Source organism: Chelonia mydas, chromosome 1 (genome assembly GCF_015237465.2).
Source record: "Chelonia mydas isolate rCheMyd1 chromosome 1, rCheMyd1.pri.v2, whole genome shotgun sequence".
Classification (NCBI taxonomy): domain Eukaryota; kingdom Metazoa; phylum Chordata; order Testudines; family Cheloniidae; genus Chelonia; species Chelonia mydas.
In genome coordinates, this window is record NC_057849.1 from 48,738,674 (window position 1) to 48,766,454 (window position 27,781).

The 27,781-nt window shown below is 42.0% G+C and overlaps 1 protein-coding gene across 12 annotated transcripts in view; it reads right to left on the minus strand.

Annotated features, from left to right (window-relative positions):
- Positions 1-3,249: 3,249 nt before the first annotated feature.
- The window catches only part of STARD13 (StAR related lipid transfer domain containing 13), a 492,723-nt gene continuing 468,191 nt past the window's right edge, over positions 3,250-27,781 (minus strand). For 11 of the 12 annotated variants that reach the window (XM_037892239.2, XM_037892229.2, XM_037892218.2 and 8 more), the window contains 8 exons: positions 24,950-25,109; positions 20,731-20,929; positions 16,186-16,393; positions 14,913-15,027; positions 13,905-14,126; positions 10,484-10,701; positions 7,564-7,740; positions 3,250-5,964 (listed from right to left, as the gene is read on the minus strand). In XM_037892239.2, coding sequence (XP_037748167.1) covers positions 5,847-5,964; positions 7,564-7,740; positions 10,484-10,701; positions 13,905-14,126; positions 14,913-15,027; positions 16,186-16,393; positions 20,731-20,929; positions 24,950-25,109 — 1,417 coding nt within the window. In that variant the 3' untranslated portion in view covers positions 3,250-5,846. The remainder of the gene's footprint in view (positions 5,965-7,563; positions 7,741-10,483; positions 10,702-13,904; positions 14,127-14,912; positions 15,028-16,185; positions 16,394-20,730; positions 20,930-24,949; positions 25,110-27,781) is intronic. The other variant, XM_037892233.2, reaches the window with a different exon arrangement.

Below are 27,781 nucleotides of genomic sequence, written 5' to 3' on the forward strand. Positions count from 1 at the left end.
CTCCGCTCCCCTTTTTTTGGGAACCTGAAACATGGTAACTCTATGAATGGGTGGTGGGGGAAGCTGAGACTTTTTTTAATCCCTCCAACACTCTAACGACAGGCTGCTGTCTGCTTCGTACTCTCCTCCCTTCCTATTTCATGAGCGAGGGCTCACTCCCTGCCTGTCCTGCTTACTTCTGACACCCTTGCTGTGCCTCCCTCTCGCTGGGCATTGTAGCTGTGTCAGTAGCAGGGGAGCCGTGTAGAGCCTCTCTTTCCCCTCCTCCCCCCCGACAGGTCAGCTCTGTCCAAGAAGCAGTGCAAATGTGTTTTAAAACACCCTGAGTGGCTGGAGTCACTTTATTTGCCAAGTCAAAGGGTGTGGTGAGGTTTTCAAACATGCTCAGCTGTGGCCTAATTATACCCCCCCCCACCCCCCAGTGCAGTCACTGGTCAAACGCCCATCGGCTCACTGGGAACTTTCTTTGAGAATGGCAATGTGGGTATAAAGTTAGGTTCATGGCGTGTGACAGTCCAATCCACATACTGCACCTATACTACACAAGCGATAGAGGGGAAAAGGCCCAATTTTGCATCAGTATGATTGGTTTAGGCTTGTTCAGTGTAAAGCTGTAAGAAAGCACCTAGCCAGCACTTGTTCTGCATGCCCAGTGGGATGAGCAGATGCTGCTGATAGGGCCACTGATCTATGGTGCCCCCTTTTAAAACTGATAACACTAATTTGGCATGCAGGCTGTCAAGGAAAGGGCGTCATTCTTACCATGCTCAAGAAAAGAGTAGGAATTGCTTGAGGAGGGACAGATGGCCATTCAGCCACTTTATGCCCATAAATTGCAAGGGGTCAGGCAAGTGATAGCAACTCGTCACTTGTGCCTATTGTATGAGCTGTATTTCAGTGTTTGTCTTTGAGCGGCTGTGAACAGGTGCAAAAGGCACTGCAGCGTCTGCAATTGCAGGGTTTTCTGATTGGCTTTGTTGTGCTTCTGCAGACTCTCATGTTTTGTTTAAAAAAAATGAACTCTGGCTGGTGTCTGCTGCTGTGAAGATAACATAGTGAGGCTTTATATATTGTGGCGCCGAGGAAGGAGATTTTGGGGGCTTGTTAGATTGATTCCCTGCTTGCAGCAGAAATTGGTAATGCAGAATCAGGTATTTTCTTTGTTATTTACAAATTGTACACAAGACTGTTTTCTTAAATAGAGGTGGCAACAAACTGCTCAGGCAAAGACCTCAGGTATAGCACTGCTGCTGTGTTCCAAGCTGCAGCTGTCTTTGGCCTGTGACCTCCCTTTAGGACTCACCTAAAACTCAGGAAGATCAAAGGCCAACCCCTCAAACATATTTAAGCACCGAAGTACTTTGAGGAGCTGGGCCAAAGTGCTTAAGCACATCCTATGCCCCTTTTCTTCCCTCAGCCCCTGACCTTTATACCAGGGAAACTCCTAGACTACATCGTCTGGGAATGTGTCCTGGCCCTCAACCTGCCTTGCGTGGAGCTGCTCTAAAATAAAAAGGAAGCGGAGGGTAGGCCTACGCGAGGAAACCCTACATTGATGCTGCTGCCTGCACCAATGCAGCTGTACCGCTGTAGCAGGTCTGGTGAAGACGCTCTATGCCGACGGGAGAGCGCTCTCTGATTGGCATAATTACTCCACCTCCGTGAGAGGCGGAAGCTCTGTTGGCGGGAGAGTGTCTCTTGCTGACTTAGCGTTGGTGTGAACAGCGCTTAGGTCGTGTTGCTCGGGGGGGGAGGGGGCCTTTGAATGACATACGTTAGATCAACTTAAGTGGCAGTGTCGTCCTGCCGTGAGAAATGGCTAAAGGCTCAACAGACATGATAGTTTTAACTCCCACAAATCTTTAATGACTCCCTGCATAGCATTTTAAACTGTTCCTATGGAGTGTTTAATCTTGGATGCTTCTACATCAGTCACATCATTAGCACCTTTGCTATACCAGTATCTTGTGAAAGCAAGGGCATTTATGAGGAAACCAGTAAGGGAGGAAGCAGGTGTGAGCGAAACAATGAGTAGCAACATTAGCTAATCCCATATGTTTCTTGGTGAAGTCAAAGAGTGCAGCCAACAACCTGCAGCCTGGGCAAGCAGGGGCTGTGCTACCATCATGCATGGCGTGGTGAAAAAAGGGAAGTCAGAGTGGGGCCCTAATCCAGCATCTTAAGCAGGAGAGGTGAGACATCTGTGTCAGGCCAACCTCTGTGGGGCTTGGAACTTTGCTTCCTATGAAGCCCTGTCCCTCCAACGCTTTCCTTAGCTCCACTCCTGCCTGCCCTAGGTCTTTGACAGCCCTAGGTGGCGGGAACACATATTAATAAGAGGAGTTCTTTGGTTACTTGCAAGGTTGAGTATTGTATTTTAAAGAACAGATGCAGCCTAAGATTCTTAGGTCTGGATCCACAGGGGGACTTAGCCTCATTGTTGCCTTGTCACATAGTGGAATATGGAGCCCCACGTTTAGCCAACCAGGCTCCTGCTACATTGCAGGGGAGAGTTACATGCCCAAGAACGGGATCCCCAAAAGCCAGCATGCGGTGCAGAGAGCTGCTACTAGGAAATGTGGAGGTGAGGGGATGAGGCAAAATCCCTGTCCTTTAAAGGGATTGATGCTCCGCCCTCGCTGTGTACCCTGCCACTTAGTGAAATCTAAAGCCCTGCAGTAGGCTGGAGGGAAGCGCTTCCCTCTGGTTGGGATTCGCACCCGTCAGCCCTCTGCTGGAGTTACAGGCCTGGGTGCTTTCTCACAATAAAATGGTTGGGTCCCCCTTATAACCTTTAGCCCAGCGGTTAGGGCATTGACAGCCAGGGCTCCCACATCCTGGGCGAATCTCACCTGTTGAAGCTGTGCAACTTTGTGTAAGTAATTAAATATTCATGGTCCCACAGTGAGAGTAAGAATGACACAGTAGCCCAGTGGTTAGGGCACTCATCTGAGAGGTGGGAGATCCAAGTCCCTGCTCTACATCAGGCAGAGTGGGGACTTCAACACTGTGCTCTAACTACTGGGTTAATGGTTATGGGGAGAAGAGGAGGGGGTAGGACAATCACCATAATTTTGTGTAAGGGCTGAGAAACCTAAGACATTAGACTCACTGGTACTGAAGCCCTCTAGGCATTCCACTAGCAAAGCTCACATCACTGTAGCTCTCATGGTGTGTGAGCACTGGCCGGGAGGGAGCTGCTCCAGGTTTGTTTCCAGATCCAACATAGAAATAATGAACACACAGAGGTAAAGGAACTCTGAAGCTTTAATGTATGCAAATTTATTCACCTCTGCAATTACTTATCTACGACTGATACCAAAAAATGAGGTAAAAATATGAGGTATTAATATGAGTATAATATTTCAAAATGTGGATGTCATATTGTATTCCAAATGGCAGCATAACACTTAATACAACATACTGTAGTGTCTGACTGGTAGACATGTGCCTTAAGGCACATTTTAAAAGAAAATGTATTTAATCAATATATGGCTAAGAGATGCTGCAAGTACAGCTGCAAAGCTTCTGCTCCCCCCTAACCAGGAGGGGTCCTCTACCATTTTTGTAATTATAATAGGGGGCTTTTTGCAACTCCTCCAACTGATTATCCCAGGATAAGACAACCTGTCCTGGTTTGCTACATTTCTCTTCCAGAAATTATTTGTTTCCAGTGTCTGGATAATTCTGTGTTGATTAATACACAGGCAGTCTTGTATTCACTTCTGTAAGCTCATGTACGATAAGGGCATTGAACTCTCATGCTTCAGGGAATAGGCTGTGCCGGGGGTTCAGAGACAGCAAAAATGTCCCTCTCCATGTAAAATACTGCTCAGGTGGCTATGTGCCTTATGAGGGGGCATGCCTTCTTGAATCTTACAGTAGTGATAACAGCTGACAGCAGGACACTGATCTTGATTCACCAGTGATCTAATCCGGGATGGAAAATCATATGTTCTTGAACCACCATCGCTGGAAAATGACAAGTCAGAATGGCAGGATTGGTTACTGTGGCATACAGCTGTCTTATGATATTTGGAGGCATATGAAGGTATCTCGGTACTCATATCTCTCTAATACTTCTTAATAATATAATTGCACATTGCTGACAACAAACACAACACAACAGATGTAATCTAAGCAGATTCAAAGTACTGGCAGAGTCACTGTGTGAAGCCATTACTCCAGCACCACTGAATCATGATATAAATCTCAGTAGCTACTAGTAGGATGATAAATCTCATAGATTAAAACTCACAATAAATGTAGGTAGAATTCATTTAAAGAAGTGAACTAAAACACTGGTTATGAATGACCAAACTGGTTAATGCAGCAATAAATAAAGTCAAGGTGAACAAATATCTGAGTAATGAAGGAGTGCTGTATTAATAGACCTGTGCTTTTTTTTAAACGGATTCATGTATATAATTACATTTTTGATCTTATGTTAGTTTAAAAAAAAACAACAAACAAAAACCCTGTATCATAGCTAACAAACATTTTTAAAGCATTCTTCCTCTTAGTCCCTGAAAATGAAATGGTCCAGTAGATTTTCTCCTGCTCCCATTGTTGTCAACAGAAGCAGAATGGGTGCCATAGCTAAGATCAGTGCAGTGCATAAAATGAAAATGTTCGCACTTTCCAAAAAAGCTATTTTCCCAAGAATTAGTTACTTTTTATAGTGAAAATATATGTAAAGGTGTGATAGTTAGCTGCACATCTGGGTCCATCTCTGGTGGAAACTCTGCTTTGGACTTTGGTTAACAATTAAATATCTTGACAGAAGAAGGAAAGAACAGCTCCCTAAGTACACACTTAGCCAGAAATCTAAAAGAGAGGTTTCAGAGTGGTGGCCCTTAATAACTTGCCAGTTTGACTCCAGATGAACAGTTAAGGTTACCCTCAGTATCTGCAGCATTCCTTTGAACTGCCCTAGACTTAATATAGGAAGTAGCTTTACTACTACAAATGGTGAGGTCCTCTAACTTCAAATACTTACTTAGTTGTTTAAGGCAACAGACAAGTTTTCAAGAGCTATCATGGAATAGTCACAAACTTCCTACAGCTTATTGTAAATGGTCTTCAAAATGTGCATACCAGTTACAATGTCCATGTTAGCGTTTTTTGGTGATAGTGAACCGCCGTTCATTATTTTTAAACACACAGTTATCCCCTCTAAACTCCCTACATCTATTTCTATGTACCTTCTTGTAGTTTACACACCCCCACACACAACAAAAACGAGAACAGCCAATCATCCATTTTTCTGTTAGATATCACACAGATTATGTCACGTAGCCTTGCGATAATAACAAACACAGCTTATGTAGCTGTGAAACACTGAGAAACAAGCAACAAGAACAGGTCCATATAAGGTCAAAATTGATGCAGATGATTTCTTCTAGAAAGCACTAAATTATATACAAAATAATTACTTTACATATACATATATAGATATATATATATAATATACATAGATAAGTATATACATATTGTACATGGTTTATTTACAATTAAAATATGCTTCTTAGAAGCTTTTAAATATCAGAATTTTGCAACACACAAGTAATGGTAATAGTCTCATTTTAAAGTAACAATGATAAAAGCTTTTTAAAAAAAAGGTTTACTTCAGTAATTGAAATTAACATACAAGGGATGGGGCAAGAGGTGGGTGAAGTCTCTGGAATGAGCAGGCCTTCCTGTGAAATCCCTGTTTTGGCACTGTACAGACATCAGGTCAGACTTCTGTTACAGATAATGCTAAAACCTTACTCAAACCTTTGCTTTGGGTCTTTCTGCTGTCTACCATACTCTGCTTTAGGTTCACACATTCCTGGAATATTTCCTCAGATTTTGGTTTCTGGTCCCTCAGCAATGAGAGGCTGAAATGAGTTTCTGATCCTGGCAACTTCTGATGCACACAAATGTCCAAAGCCCTTGTTGTACCACTCTGGGGAATGGCCTCTGAGGAAATGAAAGAAAACGAAATTACTGAAAAACTGCTTCATAGGAGTGGGATTCCCATGTGATACCCCAGCCTCACTGAAATCCCACAGTGCTGTTGAAGAACCTGATACGCTTTATCATCATCACTACCATCACCAGTGAACTTTGAAGACTCTCCTGTGCTATATTCAAATTTACATTTCACTCTTGTGGTAATGTCAGCTATACAGTGGTGTCCGTGGGATGGAAAGATGAGGTTGGCAGGTACCATTTCTCCCCCTCAGCAGTGCTGGCTGTTGTGAACACATCAAACTGGTCCTCTTATTGTTACACTGGCTGCCCATGGATTACTGAATTAAGGTCTCAGGCCTTATCTTCAAGATGCACAGTGGCCCAGGGTATCTAAGAGATCTCCTAAAGCTTCATAATGGAGAGTGTCATTGACAGCTTTGCTCCTCTGGGACAATGGAACTCTCCACAATAAGGATAAAGCTTGAATGTATGGTAGACAGAACTTTCTTAGGGACTGGTCCAAGAAATGGAATGAACTCCTCCAGGAATTAAGGACCATCACAAACCTCACCACCTTCCACTCCAAGTGCAACATTTCTTTAACTTTGCCTTATCTAAAAATATATTGTGATATATTAAAAATTATCCAAAACCATAAACATGCCACTGCAAACAATTCATGAGGGAACAAATACATGACAGATGTTAGTCACGTTGCTTAATGTACTATTGACATGTGCTCAGATACTATGGTGATAAGCCCAGTATAAAAACTTATGTAGAATACAACTTGTGCTCCATTATTGCCAGACCTGCAGGAAATAAACCCTGCATTGAACAATGAACTATGATGGCGCTACCATAGACTTTTCTTGTATGTTAAAAGAGCCTTTCTGCTATAAAATGTGATTCTGCAGAAATGCATACTGGGATTCTCTGTTTGCCTCTCAATTATTTCTACTGTGTTTGGCTTAGAAATTTTTGTTTTCTTGTAACTGCCATCCCTGCAAATTCAATCTGGTTCTTTCATTTTTATACATCATAACCAATAACAGTTCTCCAGGCCAAGTTAGACCCCCACTTGCTCATGGGCAGCCCCATGATTTTCAGACTAAGTCCCCAGTGCAAACCCACACGACCTTCAGTAGTTTTCCATAAACATAACTGAGTAGAACTTAGTAAACAATGCTGCTAATGAACCACACTCAGAAACAGGATCTGTCTCTCACTGTCTTAGCACTGCAGGTCTAACAGGAGTAAACAGAAGTAAAGCCATATTTTTGTCACTAATGTGAGAGGCTATGCCCCTGAATAAGCACCAAGAGTAGATCTGTTCAGGAAGAAGGTACCATTTTCAGGAAGAGAACAGCACTTTAGTTCTTATCTTGCTTCACTCATCTTTTAAAAGTAACATCATTTCAGAAAATGCATTAAATCCCTATAAACTACTGACACTGACTGCATACAGGAAATAGTACAGCTCTTGTATTACTACTAGGAACACATAACTGCCATTTCTTGGCTAACCCTGCTGAACTAAGCTTAGAGATTTTTGGTTTATTGACGGGATGTCACTGATCTGCTCTCGGCAGATATGGTACTTACTTCAGATCAATTCTACAGACATGCGTCAGTCTGGATTTTCCTGAGCCACAAGGCTCTATTAAATACTGAGAATCCATCACAATTGCTCGTACACCTCCTATCAGAGGAGCTTCTTCATGTTCCACAGAAACGGCCACTAGTGTGCACACTCCCTTTGGCAAATCTGTCCTCCATGTCCTGTCACAAGACATTTAAGAAAGAAAGGATCACGTTTAGAGAAAGAACGAAAGCTCTGAGCAGAGCAGAAAGCAAGAGCTAGACTCTGAAAGTCTGGCTGATTCACAGATTCATGGTTTTAAGTAGGGCTGTCAAACGATTAAAAAAAATCATAACGTATCGCAGGATTAAAAATAGTCGCGATTAATCACAGTTTTAATCACACTGTTAATAATAGAATACCCATTTAAATTTATTATAAATATTTTTTGTTTTCCTCATTTTCAAATATATTGATTTTAATTACAACACGGAATACAAAGTGTGCAAGACTCACTTATTATTTTTTATTACAAATATTTGCACTGTAAATAAGATAAACAAAAGAAATATTATTTTTCAATTCACCTCATACAAGTACTGTAGTACAATCTCTTCATTGTGAAAGTGCAACATACAAATGTAGAATTTTTTTTAACATAACTGCACTCAAATCTAAAACAATGTAAAACTTTAACACCTACAAATTGAAGCATGAAGGGACATACAAATGTTTAGTGTATCTGCATGTAAATACCTTTCAACACTGCCTACAAAAGTGCCATGCAAATGCCTGTTCTCACTTTCAGGAGACATTGTAAATAAGACACAGGCAACATGATTTCCCCTAAAAGTAAATAAACTTGTTTGTTTTAGTGATTGGCTGAACAAGAAACAGGACTGAGTGGAGTTGTAGGCACTAAAATTTTACATTGTTTTGGTTTTGAGTGCAGTTCTGTAAAAAAAATTCTGCACTTCCACAATAAAGAGATCGCACTACAGCACTTGTGAGGATCAATTAACGTTGAGCCTTTTGACATCCTCTGATGAAAGGTATTATATAAGTGCAAAGTACCGTCTATCAATATTTTCCTTCTCTAAGGCTCACATTCATTCCAAAATATAAAGTCAGACATATGCATTCTTCCACATATCCCATTTATCATTTTTAGAAACATTTTGATACCTTTCAATGATAGCCCTGAATTTAAAAAGTGTAAAACGAACATTTTGAAGGCGAGATGGAAGTTAGCGGTCCTGTACAGTGAATAACTCACTTCTCTAGAGGTTAATAATTTCACTGAACTCAGTTGCTGCCAATCAAGGTGCATTAATTAGGACAGGCAATCTGATTGGTTAACATAGCTCCAGCCTCAAATCAAAGGCTGTAAATAACAAGCCTACTGCTTGGTCTCTCCTACCTGTTTTCAGTGCATCATAAACCAGCCAGGATTCCCTTTTATGATACATATATTTCAGCCAGTGATATACAACGGTGTTGCTGAGCCATCCTGGCTAGGTTAATGACGAGAATGAAAACTTTTTCTCAAGATTTTGTTTGATGGATGTGACTGCACTGTGGGTGTTTCAGGAACATAAAACACTGTGACGTATGGTGAACTGAAAGGAAAATAATATGACCCAGAATAAAGGCGGTTAAAAACCTCCCCAACTGCTGTTACACAATCTTCTTGGGGCAAGGAGGGAATGCCACAGTGGACCAAATTAATCTCTGGTGTAAATGAAATGACGTTCATAGAGTTATGCCAGGGAGGAATTTAGCCCAGTCAATCTTGGGCAGGCAAAGGAAAATGTGTAATGTAAGGTCTAATATTTTCTGATCATAAAGAAATTACAGAAAGTATTTTTAAACTTCTCTTAGGAATTCCAGTAGTTCTTTCCTTTATACCAATAATGTCTGCAAGTTATTCTGTGACAGAATAAAAAAGTTAACAATAAAAGGAATATATTGAGATAATTATATTTCATTGGGCTCTTCTATTACCTTCCATCATTTTTCTCCCTAATGCAATTCTGATTTGCTGGATCATTTTCTTTGTCAAAGCTGCATATCACTTCAGTGGAATATCATTCCAATAAGAGAAAGCAGAGGCCCAGAACAATAATGCACACAATCAATCAAAAGGAAACATTCAACAGCTGATGGCTGAGTTAGGGACAGCTCTTCTGTAGCTGAAATCTTTCTACACAGCATTCCAGCTTTTTGCCCTGATGAGTGGGCCAAGAACCAACCATTAAGGTTTCAAAGGGCGCGTGCATTTAAGAGGGTTTTCTGTTTATCGGTTGTGTATGAGCAGAGTTAAGGCTGTTTTTGGAATGTGCAATTTACACACACACATTTATTTGAGGCGCTGCAAGAACAGGGAGGATATATGAATATGGATCTACCTTCCATTCGTAGTTCATTTCCATACTTTTAAATATTTAGATTTTTTTTAAAAATGGTAGCATTTTTTGGTCTACAAATATTCCAACTTTAAATGTTATCTCGTAACCTTAACTTAAAGGTATTAGTATTTTTTCTACTAAACAGCTGGCTCATCAAACTCAAAGAAAATGAGATATCCACCATTCTCCAAACAGCATGGCAAAAGCAGGAGAAAAAACAATTGGGTTATATCTGCATTATTTTGAGAGCAGCTATTTTCAGGCACCTGTCCTAAGAATGAACAATATTTATGTTCTGATACATGGGTTCTGCAAGACTGTTGCTCAAATGTCATTGAGAAAAAGATCAGTATGCTCTAAGCGCATAGTTTTAAATGCACTTTGAGAAATAAAATATTACAGCCTGTATGTAGATGACATAGTATACTTAGTGTATAAAAGTTAAGGAGAAAGCTATATAAGACCAGATCTTTCTAATAACAGAAACTCCTTGTGGAGAAGTCAGAGGCTAGAAGGTTGCCTTTAGAAAGTTTACCTTAGAACTACAAAGTCTCTGCCAGGATGGGGTGCCATGCTGTTCAATACATACTGGTAGATTTCTGTTTGCTTATCCAGAGTTTCTACGACCTTCCATTGCAAGAAGTCCTCATCCCAAAGGTGACGTTCTCTTACAACTCGATTCAGTACAACTGATGGAGGCGCTTCAACTTCCACTGAAGCTTTCCAAAGCCTGAGTGGGTTGCCATCCCCAACCTTCAGTAAACAATAAAGAAAAAATGGAAATGCTGGATCTATGAATATGTTCTCGGTGTGGACTGATTAAAGAATTTCCGGTGAGGACTCAGAGCTCAAGTTTAAGATGAAGTTTCACAGCATTTATATTTACAGGCATGTTCAATATTATTTGTTTATATAGAAATATACATGTGCTGACACTTAACAGAAAAATGAGACAGTAGGTTAAATTCTGTTCTCGCAACAACGTAAATCTGGATTAACTCCTCCAATGGCACTGGCATTACTCTCTTTATATTGGTGGGACTGAGATGCCAATTTGGCCCAAAGTTCCTACCTCAAAGATATTAAGTAGAACGTGGGATTTTTCCTGAAGAGGTCATAGAATGTTTGAAAAATAGCTGGTAAGAGGGGCTGAAGAAAGGTGATATACAATATGATTAGAATAAGACTGATTTCTTGGCCCAGTACCCGAAACTCTGATTGCCCTGAAAGAGTCCAAAGTTCAATCTGAAACACTTGGGCAATCTGAGGTGATGCTGTGCCCAGAGGATTAGCCCTTTTGGCTAATCCGTGGAGTTGCATTAATAAGAGTTTTCAAGAGTAATTGACATGGTGACTCATTCTTGTGTCTGGATGGATAAAGGTTGTTCTTTCTGGGGCCCCAAAAGTAGTAAAATAGCTTTTATAGCAAAAAATCTGCTCTAAGCCCTTGGGTTCTGTTATTTGATACAGCTCTGTAGTGCGGAGAAAACCACAGAGAGCCCAAGATCATAGAAAGGTCGGGCTGGAAGTGACAGCCCCAGTGCTGTGGCAGGATCAAATAAACCTAGACCATCCCTGACCAGTGTTTATCCAACCTGTTTCAAAAACCTCCAATGATGCGGATTCCACAATTTCCCTTGGAAGCCTACTCCAAAGCTTAACTACCCTTATATTTAGAAAGGTTTTCCTAATATCTACCCTAAATCTCTCTTGCTGCAGATTAAGCCCATTACTTCTTTTTCTACCTTCAGTGGAGATGGAGAACAGTTGATCACAGTACTCTTTATAAAAAGAACAGGAGTACTTTTGGCACCTTAGAGACTAACAAATTTATTAGAGCATAATCTTTGTGGGCTACAGCCCAGTTAATTGGATGCATAGAATGGAACATATAGTAAGAAAATATATATATATATATATATATATATATATATACACACACACACACACACACACACACACACACAGAGAAGGTGGAAGTTGCCATACAAACTGTAAGAGGCTAATTAATTAAGATGAGCTATTATCAGCAGGAGAAAAAAACTTTTGTAGTGATAATCAAGATGGCCCATTTAGACAGTTGACAAGAAGGTGTGAGGATACTTAACATAGGGAAATAGATTCACATATAAATGTATATATATATCTCTTCTTACTATATGTTCCATTCTATGCATCCGATGAAGTGGGCTGTAGCTCACGAAAGCTCATGCTCTAATAAATTTGTTAGTCTCTAAGGTGCCAGAAGTTCTCCTGTTCTTTTTGCGGATACAGACTCACACGGCTGTACTCTGAAATCTGTCCTTTTTATAACAGCCCTTAACAGCTCCCCCCTCCCAGTCTTCTTTTCTCACAGCTAAACATGCACTCTTTTAACTTTTCCTCATAGGTCAGGTTTTTTCAACTATTTATCATTTTGGTTGCTCTCCTCAGGATTCTCTCCAATTTGTTGACATACTTCCTAAAGTGTGGCACCCCGTATCACACACAGTGCTCCAGATGAGACCTCACCGCGGCCAAGTAGAGTGGGACAATTACCTTCCATGTCTTACATACAACACTCATTTTAATATAGCCAAGAATGATATTAACCTTTTTTGCAGCTGCATCACATTGTTGATTCATATTCAATTTGTGATCTACTATAACCCCAGGTCCTTTTCAGCAGTAGTACCACCTACTCAGTCATTCCCCATTTTGTAGTTGTGCATTTGTCTTTACTGAATTTCATTTTGTTGATTTCAGACCAATTCTCCTATTTGTCAAGGTAATCTTGAATTCTAATTCTGTCCTCCAAAAGTTCTTGCAACCCCTCCCAGCTTGGTGTCATCTGCAAATTTTAAAAGCATACTCTCCACTCCGCTATCCAAGTCATTAATGAAAATATTGAATAGTACTAGACCTAGGACTGACTCCCTGCAGGACCCCACTAGATACACCCTCCCAGTCTGACAGCAAACCATTGTTAATCACTCTTTGAGTACAGTCTTTCAACCCGTTGTGCACCCACCTTATAGTAATTTCAGCTAGACCATATTTCCCTAGTTTGCTTATAAGAACATCATGTGGGACTGTATCAAAAGCCTCACTAAAATCAAAGATATACCATGTCATGCTTCCCCCCAATCCACTAAGCCAGTAACCCTGCAAAAGAAGGAAATTAAGTTGGTTTGGTATGATTTGTTCTTGACAAATCCATGCTAGCTATTCCTAACAACCCTATTTTCCTTAGGATGCTTACAAATTGATTGTTAGGCTGACTGGTCTATAATTCTCTAGGTCCTCTTTGTTCCCTCTTTTAGAGACAGGTACTATGTTTAACCTTCTCAAGTCTTCTTGGACTTTACCCAGGAGTTCTCAAAGATAATTGCTAATAGGAACATAAGAATGGCCATACTGGGTCATATCAAAGGTCCATCAAGCCCAGTATCCTGTCCTCTGACAGTGGCCAATGGCAGGTGTCCCAAAGGAAATGAACAGACAGGTTATCATCAAGTGATCCATGCCCTGTCACCCAATCCCAGCTTCTGGCAAACAGAGGCTAGGGACACTTTCTGCCCATCCTGGCTAATAGCCATCGATGGACCTATCTTCCATGAATCTATCTAGCTCCCTTTTGAACCCCGTTATAGTATTGGCCTTCACAACACCTTCTGGCAAAGGAGTTTCAGAGGTTGGCAGTGCGTTACGTGAACAAATACTTTCTCGTGTTTGTTTTAAACCTGCTACTTACTAATTTCATGTGGTGGCCCCTTGTTCTAGTATTATGAGAAGGAGTAAATAACACTTCCTTATTTACTCTCTTTATACAACTCATGATTTTATAGACCTCTATCATATCCCCCCTTAGTCGCCTCTTTTCCAAGCTGAAAAGTCCCAGTTTTATTAATCTTATTAATCCCCCATTTTTTTTAATTTGTTTTGTTTTTTACTTCTTCCACATCTCTTGAAATTACCTTTTTGTAGGCGAGTTCTGTGTTCTCTATGCTAGAACAGGTGACCCATCCTTTGAATTTCTCTTTTGCTTCTTTCTGAAGGTTCTGCATCAGACTTTCAAGGTACATTTGGTAATTTCCTCCTTCTTCATCCATTTGCTTTCCTAGTTCCTCCACTGTTGGACAATGCACTTCAGCCTCCACATAGGAATTCCGAGATTGGGTTGCCATCTCATGGGGGACCTGTTTCAAAGAAAGCAGGTAAAACTTAGAGGTAGAGGCTTGTTTTGAGAACTGCCCTTTAAGAGAAGCATTCTCTAGCATAATGTATTATCCTGCACACAAGCACAATGAATCTATGAAAGCAGATACCCATTGCTATCTGTGCCTACTGTTAATCATGAGATACCAGATATGAAAATGAAATAGCCAATGTGTCTGTGTACCACAGCTCTCTACTGGATGGAATCAGACTGTTCAATTGTATGTCAAAAGCCCTTTAGTGCTAATAACGATTCTCCTTTAGCTCAAGACAACTAGTATGTACTTTTGGAGCAGGAGGATACAAGTTCTATCCCTGAAATGGCAAGTGCCAGTGCATGCGGTTCAGTAATCACCCTGTAGTCCTAGGCAACTACAGCTTTGTTACACTACATACAGAACAAAGTATGTCAGCTCCCTTTTGGATTTTTTTTAAAGTAAGATACTAAAAACATATAACTAATTAAATGTTAAAACAACAAATTTTGATAATAAAGTAAAATTTGTTAACACAGAATTTTGGGCTGCAAACTCCCCAAGGATAATAAACCAATGGTGGTAATACCTGCATCTCTGAAAAGGCAGAAGGAGACAGTCATAAAGAAATGAGAAATAAACTTCAGCTGGAACAAGCTTATAAATAAGTTAGGAACCATCACCCTCTAAGCTAAAATGAGAGCGGAAATGTAAGTCTAAACTGTAAATATTTCAAAGGCTGCTCTATTATGTACTGTGGTCTCCATGAATAATGCTGAGTCTTCCACTCACCTCAAAAAGTTTGTTGCATTCTATTATCATGTGTGCAAGTCCCTGAGTAGCTGCCAGGTTTTCACTGAGGTCCTTCTGATCTGGCTTTCCTGTTGCATATTTTTTCTGTATTACTCTGTAATTGAATTCAGTGTCTCAGGTATCATCTTTTTAATATGAAGTAAACATAATGGCACAATGTTCTCCTGGCCACAGAGAAAATCCTTTTACATTTACATTTCTCAGAGATCATTCAGACCACACAAAACCTTTTTTTGATTCCAAAGGAGAAAAGTGTTTACCTAAAAAGTGTTTAACTCAAGCCAAAGTTAAAAGCAGGAATGTTTAAAGATGCTGTATATTGCATATGATACATTGTTCAACAGACCCTCAACAAATATGCCCAGTATTCTACCCTGTCATCATTTAAAATGCTTGGCAAGGGACTGGCTACAAGGAGACTTTTCCAGACCCATATACCTGAACAGATTCAAAATATGGTCATAGTAATATCTTTGGCAGGGATGGGAAGGGAATGCAGAGGGGACATTTAGATGGGCCACCAATGTTTGGATGGATCTAAGCCCTGTTTAATCTATATTCACCATGTTATGAACGACAGGAACATGGCCTGAAATGAGCTCCATTTTCCAGTTAGCAGAATGCTACTCAAGTATACACAAAGCGAGTCATTGGCAGAGCTGGGATTAGAACACAAGCATTCCATGCTTATCTCTCCTTTCCATGATGCCTCTTTTAATAATGATTTGGGTGAAGTTTAGGGTTGCACAGGATTTAAGCCACAACACACCCATTGACTTTGACAGGAATTGTGTGCCTGCAACCTTGTACCATGCACTGAAAATGTGCTTGTTAAAAGCCCTGCCCTATCTTCTGTGGGCCTATCTTCTGCACAGTGAAGTCAATGGCAAAAGTCCAATTGATTCCAATGGCAATAGAATCAGGCTCGGTGCCTTCAAAAGCCAAAACTACCCCTACAAAACATACTTACGCCCACTGAATTTACAGATGAAAATGGGCATTTACTTGTGCAAGAATTAAATGACTTTCTCTATATATGTAAATGCCCCTTTGGCTCTGTAATGCCTTCTCAAAGAATGCATGCCCAAATCTTGAGGTGCAATATTCAACAGTCACCTTTGAAAATTTGACCCCAAATGTTGGTCTAAACATCAAAAGCATCATTTTGTTTCATGCTAATAAAATATTATTTAAGTTTTAAACTCCAGCCCTTTCTGTAAAAGATAAGGGGACAGCCAAGACAGTTACTTACCTTGGTGAGCTTTCCTTCTTTAATATATTAAGGTGGAAAAGGGAAGGGGCCAGACACACAGCAACATTCATCGGAGTCATTTGATTCTCTTCTACAGAGCAAACGTCACTCAGGAAACACAACAGAGTCTGCAAAACCTCCCTGTTTTCGTCTGACATCAACATGATGGCTGCCTGCACAGCCAGAAGTCTCTGCTCTTTGGGAACATCTGAGGAAAATCAAGTGTCATTCAATGGGATTAATCATAACATCTTGTAAAGACACTGGAACATGATAAAGTGAACACAGGAACTTGGACTGTGGGAACTACTTTTTTTGGAGGGGGAAAACACCTTTTAAATGTCAGACTATGAAAACCTGAGCTTTTCTTTCTTACATATTCTGAGCTTGCTCAATCCTACTCTTCCATGTTTTGGAAAGTGAATACCTACCTGTACTAAAGAGGACTGAGTCCAAACTTTTAAGCTCTATTATATTTTTTATCTTTCCATAGTGCATAGCCTGTCTGGCCTATTTTACTACCCTTCTCTGTCCCTGAGGAGATAGTTCTCTAAGAAGGAGATCATACTTCATTTAGAGTTTATGATGTGAGAACAGTACTTCGTGCCATAGCATTAAATGCTATTTTCTATGATTTTTCTGCCCTTGGGAGAGCAATTCAAAAAGCATTAGGAACGCTTGGGAAAATGCTTGCGTCTTATGTCCTGAACCTAGGAAGAGTTTAATGAAAGTAGTAATAGATATGCTTATATAGCATCTTGGACAGAATCATTTCTAAAGCTTCCATAAGTTTCCTCAGGTTGGAACTCCTCTGGGTGTTTAATACATTATATATAACCCTATAAAAGAAGAGCAAAGCCTGAGTTACCATTGATGCAACAGTGAGCTATTAAGTTCTGTCTCTTAGCTCACGCAAGCACTTTATTCTAAAAGGTTTCAGACAAAAAATGGCAAATTGATATAGTACAACCCTGACTTTCTAGAGGTGGCAAGGGACACAGGAAACCTTCAGAAAACTCAGAGGAATCTTTGGTAAGTCTGTGCAATGTGTCATCCCTCCCTCCTGGATTCTGGCACATAATGAAGAACACAATACAACCCTGAGGGACTTCACTTCAGTTAACTGGGAGTTTTGGTTAAGCAGAGTAACATAAACCACTGCTATGCCAAGTATAGGGTAACTAAGCACAATCTGAACTGTGATATGCTCATCCCCTTGCAATCACAGAAATCAATCATTTTGGATATATCAACTCAGCTCCTCAAGTGTCCCAGCTCCTCAAGTTCTTGTCAGTATGTCATGGGGAAAAGAATCCTTCCCAACCCCAGTTTTGGTGATTAAGTAAACTACATGCATATAAACACAAATTCCCATAGTTAAGTATCTATCTAACCCAGGGGTGGGCAAACTTTTTGGCGTGAGGGCCACATCTGGGTATGGAAATTGTATGGCGGGTCATGAATGCTCACGGAATTGGGGGTTGGGGTGCAGGAGGGGGTGAGGGCTCCGGGTGGAGGTGCGGGCTCTGGGGTGGGGCCAGAAACGAGGAGTTCAGGGTGTTGGAGGGGGCTCTGGGCTGGGAGTTGGGATGTGGAAAGGATGAGGGCTCTGACTGGAGGTGTGGGCTCGGGTGGGGCCAGGGATGAGGGGTTTGGGGTGGAGCAGAAGGGTTTGGAGTATGAGAAGGGGCTCCGGATTGAGGCAGGGGTATGGGCTCTGGGCTAGGATGAGGGGTTTGGGGTGCAGGAGGGGCCTCCAGGCTGGGGCAGGGGGTTGGGTGCGGGGGAGGGGGCTCCAGGCTGGGGGGTTTGGAGTATGTGGGGAGTGCAAGGGGCAGTGGTGAGGGCTCCAGCTGGGGGTGCAGACTCTGGGCTTGGGATGAGGGGTTTGGAGTATGTGGGGAGTGCAAGGGGCAGTGGTGAGGGCTCCAGCTGGGGGTGCAGACTCTGGGCTTGGGATGAGGGGTTTGGGGTGCAGGAAGGTTCTCCGGGCTGGGATTGAGGGGTTTGGAGGGCGGGAGGAGGATCAGGGCTGGGGCAGAGGGTTGGGGTCCAGGAGGGGGGCAGGAGGGGCAAGCTCCAGACGGCACTTACCTCAAGCAGCTCCCAGCGGCAGCAGCATGTCTCCCCTCTGGCTCCTACGTGGAGGTGTGGCCAGGTGGCTCTGCCCGCTGCCCTGTCTGCAGGTGCCACCCCTGCAGCTCCCATTGGCCAGGGTTCCCAGCCAATGGGAGTTACGGAGCCAGCGCTTGGGGTGGGGGCAGCGCGCAGAGCCCCCTGGCTGCCCCTATGCGTAGGAGCTGGAGAAGGACATGCTGATGCTTCCGGGAGCTGCGCAGAGCTACAGCATGTGCAGAGTGGGGCAAGCCCCGAACCCTGCTCTCCAATGGGAGCACGAGAGCCAGATTAAAAGGTCTGATGGGCCAGACGCGGCCCGTGGGCCATAGTTTGCCTACCCCTGATCTAACACCACACTTTATGAGCTACCGCAGGTACTCAAGTAACTGTTCATTTTTATTTATTTTTTTGATCCAGAAAGGTTGGTTTGTCCAGTCCTACCTGAAGCAGAGAAATAGAAATGTTGTTGAATGTATGGAGGAAAAAATCCTACCTGTTTTTAATCTAAACTTTGTTTCTCAATATGTAGGAAAGCCCACCTGTTTCCCTGTTACTGCTTTGTTTTAAACAAATCCATATGGAAGTCCTTGTGAGCTCCTTAAAGTTACTCACACAGTGCAAAGAAATCCTTCCTAGAGCCATTTCTTCTTCTCCCAGCAGTACAGGCTTAAGCTCTTTAGCCTTACTATGCCCTGGAATTAATTTATTCCCTATATATACTGTACATGGAGGCTTTACTATCATTTTCTCAAATGACATTTTATAACCACAAGAATATGGTAAAAGGCTGATCCATAAAGTGGAATATCACAACTTCCTTCTTGAAATCTTTTCTCTATGTGCTGTACTAGAGTATTATGGGACCAGCTTTAGTTATAAATAAAATACATCTGACTTCCCCAAAACAGAAGCTCCTACAAGGCCTAGCAACATCCTAAAAGGAGATTTTTTTTTTATTGGTTTTGTAGTTTTATATGAGTTTCCACACTCTGAAACCATATGTGCTTTTTAGAGACGTGGGCATTCAGATGTGACAGTTGACTGGCTTTCCCTCCTGTGTTAACACAGGAGCATTCCCAGTTTTCATCAAACAATGGCTATAACATACTTTTATTAAAAGGTCACTGTGAGAACATAAAATATGGCCCTGGAATTAGATATATCCTCTACTTAGCCTGCTATTTTGGTGATGCAAGTAATTATGGGAGCAATTTTATTGGTGCAAATCATTACAGGTGCTTTTTATAAAGGCTATGAAATGTGCCTCAAGTTCAGTGTGACCCTGCAGCTTCTGGGCATGAAAGCAGAGAGAGGAAGTATGGGTCAACGATTAGGTCCCTAGTCTAGGACTAGTGAGACTCAGATTCAATTCACTGCTCCCCACGGACTTCCTGTGTGACCTTGGTCTCACTGTGTTTCACTTTGTCTCTCTCCATCTCAGCCCCTCACCTGTGAAACAGGGATAACAGTATTTCCATGCCTCATAGGGGTGTTGTGAGGATAAATACATTAAAAATTGTGCGGTGCTCAGATACTATGCTAATGGAAGGAGGGGGGGCATACGGGTACCTTAGGATAGACTTCTGAAAACTGGGCTCATACGGTATTTTAAAATGGTTTCTCTCTTACAGTATCACCTGAAATTCCGACAACAGAACATTTTAAGTTGTTAATTTACTTTTCACTATTTCCACTGTTTGTTTACTTTTGACTCCCCCCCTAATTTGGACAATTAGACTAGAATGGTCAGTTTCACTTTCTGGCTCACATGCACTGGTATCTTTCTGATATGTTTGAGGTTCAGACATTGCTGAGGAATGAAACTAAAAGAAAAATCCCTTAAGGTTTTCTTCCCCTATTAGCTCTCTTAACAGGACTTAAGTTTGGGATCTAAACTACGGGACTAGAGTACATATAAATGTTAGTAGATATAATGAAAATGCAAACCCTCAAAAGCTATATCCTCATGAAAATTCATTTCATATTAATGTTCTCATTTTTAAGGCCAAGCCGCCATCCTCTCCACATTCAAAAGACTTTTACCAAGATGAAGTGAGTTAGTACTTTTTTAAAAAAAGATGATATTATAATATAAACTGTTTCAGGTTATTTCCTCCTCTGGCTTTCCCTGTGCATCTCATCTTCTCTGGGTGCTTCTTTTTGATTGGAAGGCTGTGATTTTCAAAGCTGCATGTGGGATTTGGACACCCAATTTCCATGATAGTTACGGGAACTGCATGCCCAAATCCCATTAGGTAGCTTTGAAAATCTCAGCCACAGCCTCTAGTAGCAGGGACTGTCTTTATTTTGTGCTGTGTACAGCACCAATCACATTTTGCTTGATCCAAAGCATTTGAAGTTAACTGAATGAATCAGGCCCACGGTTGACACTTCAGTAACATTCAGAATAACCATCATTTTACTTACATTGATAGATATGGAGAAAGGTTTCTCCTAGCTTACTGGTGAGAAGAGGTTCTGGCAAGTCCCTGAAAAACTGCTTTACCATATCTGCCACATCATAGGCTGATTGGTCTTCATAGCTGACGTTCTCAGGGGAGCTCTCATTCATCTGACGCAGGGCCTGGATTCGGGACTTCACTCCTGATTTTCGAAACAGACCCACCTAAACCAGGAGCCACATTGGGTTGGTTAAAAAGCCATTTCTTTCAAGTATTTCTTACAAGAGGCTTTGCTTACTGAGGAAGTTGTGTTATTTGTTTTACTATTGTAGATAACAAGATTTCATGCAACTGCTAGATTCTTACATTAATGGAAATGCCAGTAGACTTGTTCACAAGAGAAATCAGAAATAGCTACATACTCTTGCTGTGGGACTATAACACCTAATAATTCTTCCCTATTATACCAAATCACACACCAAAAGGTCAGAATGTATGTGGGTATGATAGCGCCTAAAAATTGTGAGCCAGTTCCTTAGCTGGCGTAAATGGGCAGAACTAGCTGACTTTAATGGAGATACACTGATTTACCCCTGCTGAGAATCTGGCTTATAATGTCTATCTATTTTGAAGATTAACAAAATGCTAGGATCTTCAGCTAAGTAATATATTACATGTCAAGAGACTGGGACATCCTGGTAGGAGTAACACCCAGATGCTAAATCTATTTTTCCCCTTCCTGTTCTCTGCTCCCCGAAGTTTCCTAAAATTCCACTGAAAAAACTAGCAGTTACAAAGCAGAGGCCCAGAGGGATTATCTGTGTAGAGACTAAGGGTACTTCTTCACTACCTGCCAGATCGGCGGGTAGTGATCGATCTACTGGGGATCGATTTATCGCGTCTCATGTAGACGTGATAAATCGATCCCCGAATTGATGCCTGTACTCCTCCTCGGCAGGAGGAGTAAGCGGAGTTGATGGGGGAGCCGTCACGGTTGACTCACTGCCGTGAGGATGGCCAGGTAAGTCGAACTAAGATACTTCGACTTCAGCTATGTGAATAGCATAGCTGAAGTTGCATATCTTAGTTCGAAATCCCCAGTGTAGCCCAGGCCCAAGATACATTTTTATCTTGTTTGCTTTCTATTCTGAAGGAAGTGGTGATTCTTAAAATGAGCCCTGTTAGTGCCTTCACAGCAGTGTTGTCCTTTTACAGTAGTTCTCGGAAGTGGAATTCCCCTGAGGTGAATTCCTGAGCATGAACCACATATTTATTCCCAAGTGAGTTTCTGTTGTTCCATTTGGGAAGTATTTCTGTTGTTTTTCTTCAGTTTATAGGAGAAGAGGTGAAATACTGAGAAAATCTATAAAAAGAATAAAGTGGGCATATTTTGGGCTTTAAATTATAAAGCTTGCTTCCTCATTGCCTGTTGTGTATATCTAGTTATTTGTTTTGTTAACTTGGAGTCAAGGTTACTGGACAGCATATCCCACCCACCAACTCCAACCATGAAAGGAACTAAATATGCAGTTCAGTCATGCAACATCTTTTGCTTAATTTTGCAGCCTCCATTCCAAGGCCCATGTAGCTCCATCCTCATCATGAACAATTAATGGATGCTCTTGAAGTCCTTCCATGTTCAATGGTCAATACTGAAATGTTTTGATGATTAATATAGAGATGATGTGGCTTTCGTAAATTAAACTGTATGTAGTTCTGTGCATGCTGTGTATTAGTTTGTAAGTGGAATACAGCGTCAGATTGCAAATAGTGGTTTTGAGATTTTTCTGTTATGTCTAGGAAAAGTTATATAAGTGAGTTATGTCTGTGATGTTTGCAATCTGAATTTATATGTAGAAATTACAGAACTGAAATCTGCATTGTGTGCACATTGGTGGATTATGTTTATAGTCAGAGGTAAAGCTGCCCTTAGATCTGACAGTGAAATACAAGGAAGCGTCTGGCTTTTCTCATCTGGATTGTCCATCATTTCTTCTCTCCCTTTTGAATGCTCACCCAGCCTGGTATATTGAATGTACTAGACTCATGGCCACGATTGTTTCTGTTCATAGTATAAAGCTCTGCAGCGTGCTGGACAAATGTGAAGCAAAACCTCTGTGTTTGGGGCAAAGGCTCCTTGCTGGCATAAACAACCTTTAAAAATTCACAGCTACTCTAGAACCGGAGGTCAGACATCAAATATCATCAAAACAATCTCCTGTTGCCTGACATCCAGTTACTGCTAATCTCTACTATTGTGTAATGATGTTACTCCTATTTCCCTTTCTTTGGAAAAATGCTCAATTCATCAAGAGAGGGTAGTTCTTGGTTTCATAAAAGCAGGTGTTTCAGGCTCTCTTCAGTATTAGAGATAAAAGAAAAGGAGGACTTGTGGCACCTTAGAGACTAACAAATTTATTTGAGCATAAGCTTTCGTGAACTTTGTTAGTCTCTAAGGTGCCACAAGCACTCCTTTTCTTTTTGCGAATACACACCAACACGGCTGCTACTCTGAAACCAGTATTAGAGATGTATCCTGTAACTACAAGGGGTCCATAAACACAGAGACACCAACGGATTTACACCAGAGATTAATTTATCCTACTCTCTTTATTTTCTTCATGTGCTGTGGATAGTCTATTCTGCAAGTGCACAGTTGATGTAGGACAGAAATAAAAGCTCAGCCAACAAAGAAAGATACAGAGACTTCTCATTGTCAGGGTTGTATCTGAATAACCATTTTCAATCCTTAATGGCCTGGATTTCCTTACTTCATCTCAAAACAGTCACAACTATCCCAAGTGCCCATAGCCATACTTTACAATTATATAAACAACTGCAACTCTGTTAAATACGTGCAGTGGCAGACCCAGAAGCGCAGGGCTCTACGCTGGCTCCCTACACGCACAATGAAATACCTCTAATAAGCCATTGTCCAGGGAGGTGCTGGAAGCTGCTTAGGTCTCTAACGAATCCAATGGCCAAGCATTAACTGATTCTGAATTAGATGGGATAAGGAGAGGAGGTGTCAAGTGCAGAAGCTGAATTAACAGAACATTTGAAATCCTATATCTGGGTTTGCGTGAAGGTCTCTGCACAAATATGTTTTTAAATGTTCACAGTCTGGAAGCACTTTGACGTTAAACCCTTCCCTCTACCTTTACCTTTTATTTAATATTTCCTCAATTCTACCATTAGGAGAGTGGAGCTGGCTTTCTCCTATTGCTCGGACACCTTCCAGCGGCCTCTTGAAGCAGAAACTTGAACGTGTCATAAGAGATGCTGTTCCTGGCTGGCTGGATTCTCTCTGTTGCGTTTCTTTTTCTGGTCTCTGTCCTGTTTTCCTTTGTTTTCTACTTTCTTCCACTGTTACTCCTCATTCTCCCAATTGTCTCTGTTGTTCTATTTTGCTCTCTGTTCCCTTTCCCTTCCCTTCCCTCTGTTCTCCTTTTCGCTCTCCTATACATATTTCCATTCCCCCAACTCCACTACTTAATCCAGCCCTGCTTCACCTCCTTGCTCTCTGCTCCCCAATTCTTTCACTCTCACTATACAAGCCCAGATACTATGGTGATGGGCGCTGAATGAGAACTTAGCTACAGAGAGTTGTGGTATGATTTCCTCCCTGCCCCTAGTTATCTTCCCATTTCTGCCCACAGTGCCGAAACTCTCATTAGGCCATTCCCACAGCATCAGATCCACTCCTGCAGCAAGCACAATGTCACAAGCAGAACAAGAAGCAGAAACGCTGGTAAATTCAGAAGTGGGCCTTGGGGCGTATGGGAAACATGCTGCTCCAATGTTAAAATTGGGCAAGCATTGTTGCAATGCAGAACAAAACATCAACTTGCTGTCTGAGCTCTCTGGACACAATATATGCTGTGAGCATGTATCATAGAATCACAGATGATTAGGGTTGGAAGAGACCTCAGGAGGTCATCTAGTCCAACCCCCTGCTAGGTATGTACATATACATAGAGCTCTGTCTTTAGGGGAGGAACAATAAAGATATAATAGCTATGTCCCTTGGATAGTGAGTTAATACAGCAACAAAATGGGTGTTAGTAATATGTCAGTCATTGTCCAGTGCTACCATAACCTGCATAGTGCTCTAGAATGGTGTGGCGTTGATGTGGGCTGGCAAAGTAAAATGTTTATACAGTAAAACCATTTCAACTGGCTTGACGCATAGCCTGACTATGGAAAAACCCTTTGAAATTTAGCCAGGAATGTAAAGTCCATACCTGATCTAGACAATTGCTGCGTAAGTAGCGCAGTGCTTGTTGCATGCTCTGTGGAAGGGGTTGTCCCGTCCTCTGGACATGAACTATCAAAGGCACACCAAAGACATTCTTGTCCTTGTAGTCAGGAACTTTCATCCTCTTCATGAACTTTGGTACAGACCTGGAATTCACACCATTAGCATTAAACTGTGAGAGTACTTACATGATCCTACTGGCTAACATTGCTGAGGGAAGCCAGTAACTCTGACGGCAGCTGAATAACTGATAAAGACAGCTGAATAAAAGTTTCCTTTCTAATACATGATATATGAATCCTTTAAAGTCTGCACATGCTATGGTCTTCTTGAGAGCCTTTACCAGCAGATTGCCTGTGGCTGTATGCTTGATTTCAAAATGTCTGGCATGGAGGGGCATGAGCAGCACAACAAAACATAGTGGAAGATGTATCTGAAAGAGTGCAAGTTCATTTCTTTAATGTGTCCAATGATTTCTATGATATCAGCTTTGTGATTTAGCATTTCTGTGGTCCAGTAATTTACAGTCATAAATTACAGAGAGAAATCATTATGTGGCAAATGCATCCCTGATGTAACTCAATTGATTTCTGGTCAAGTAGATTAACTAAACTTGGTGAACTAACTTTCTCCCATAAATGATGGTGGAAAAGAGACCAAAGAGGCCAGATTCCCTTTTGTGGGAATCTTTGCTTCAGTAGTGTTAAAACATGGATAAACATGGCTGGAGGTTTCGAATTTTGTGTGAGAAGGAGTTAATATTTGGATCTAAATGACCCACTGGAGGAGTATGGAAAACAACACCACAGCTACTTGTAATTCCAATTGTCTATAATGCTGAGCATGAAAACTTAGGCCCAGATCCAAAAAGGAACTTAAGTGTTGTGATGCTCAGCAACCTAACACCTAACTTTTAGCCACCTAGAAAATCACAGGAACACCAATGAGATCCACAAAGCCTAAGGCAGGTGCCTAGACTCTCTGTGCAATGAATGGGCAGAGATAAGTGCCTAAGAATGCAATCCACAAAAGCCAGCAGGTTATGTGGGGCGCCACCTAGATGCCAACCAGAGCACTGTGTTCTAAGCCCCCTCCCCCATAGATAGATGCTTAACTGTGGGTTGCAGGGAGACTCCGATCTCTGGTTGCGATAGCCAGGAACACTTCTCCTGGAGTCAGGAGGCTTAGGCACCTAAGTCATTCCTTGTGAGAATGAGCGAGGCAGGTGCCTAACTCCACGCAAAATGGCTGGAGGAGGAGGTGCCAAGTGACTAGAGCACTCTCCTGGGATGCGGGAAACCCCTGCTCAAATCTTTTCTCCTTGTCAGGAAGAGAGGGGAATTGAACCTGGGTAAGTGCTTTAACCACTGGGCTAAAGATTTTAAGGTGGGTGCTACCACCACCACATTCTCATCCTCCTCCAGACAGATTTGGAATGGGAACTGATCCAGTAGATGGCCTCTACTGCACTGGGCTCCATGGGTGAGATCCTTCGTGGATTGCTCTGCGGGTTAGACAGGCATACAGTGCCTAGAGTGAGATAGCAACATGCATGCTCTGAAGCAGAAACTTAGGCTTCAAAGGAGCTTTTGCAGCAAAAATTTAGGCACCGAGTAAGTTTACGCATCTACAGGGTTAAGCGGCAGCTGAGCAGGATTTTTGTGAATGGCAGTAGGGCCTAAAAATGGGACTTAGGTGCCTAAGTCTGGGTTTTAGACAGCTGAGTATCTCTGTGGATCTGGGCCTTACAGATCAATTACGTGATCATTGAAAATATTTGTCAGGGGAGAGAGCTCCTTTGCGCAAATCAGCAAGTTCCAGAAACTGCCGAGTTCTAATCACAGCTCTGATACAGAGTCTCCTCCTGTGGCCCTGAGTAAGTCCCTTAGGGCTAGATTCCCAAAGGAGAATTAGCCATTACAATGCCAAGCATTTCAGTGCCTAACTTTTAGGCACCCTGCCCCAGCTCTGAGTTAGGTGCCAAGGCTCCTTATACAAGGCATGGGGAGAGTTAGGACCCTAAGACTGGGATTCACAAAAGCCAGCACGCTCAACAGCGAGTTCCCTAAACCAACCAATACCAGATGCTGACCAGAGGGGTATGTCCTAAACCCCATGCCGCTCAGAGAGTTAGTGTCTAACTCTGGGTTGGAGGGAGTCACCTATCTTTGCTTAGGATCAACAGCCATAAACCCTCTCCTGGAGGTTTCTTTCAAGAAAGGTGCCTAACTTGCTACAAAATGGCTGGAGGAAGAGCCCTTAACCTTTAACCCATTAGGGCACTCAGCTGGGATGTGGGAGACTCTTCCCTCTGCCTGAGGGAATGAGATTTGAACAGGGGTTTCCTCACCTCTCTGCGGATGCCCTAACCATTGGACTATAGAATCATTCACTCCCCCACTGAATATTTATGTATTTGTACACTGTGGAACAGCTTCAACAGGAGAGATTGAGGAAGAGCCTTATATCAGGATCCCCCATAGCCCAGTGGCTAGCACACTTATTGGGAGAGGTGGGAGAACCAAATGCACAGCTCTTCTCCCCATCATGCAGAGTGGGGGAATAGACACAGAGTCTCCCACATCTCAGCTGAGTTCCCTGACCAGTGGGATACATTTTATAAAAGAGGCTGCCACCCCCCTGCCTCATGCTGTCTGTTTTGTGTGGCATTAGACAGGCCTTGAGAACACTATTGGATTGGGCCCCACAGCTGAGCTAGGCAGGGGAATGCCTAGTTGCAGCATCCCTGTAGGACCTAGGCACCTGGGCACCTAGACTAAGGCAGCTGTGTGCATTTCCAGAGGCAGAAACTTAGGCA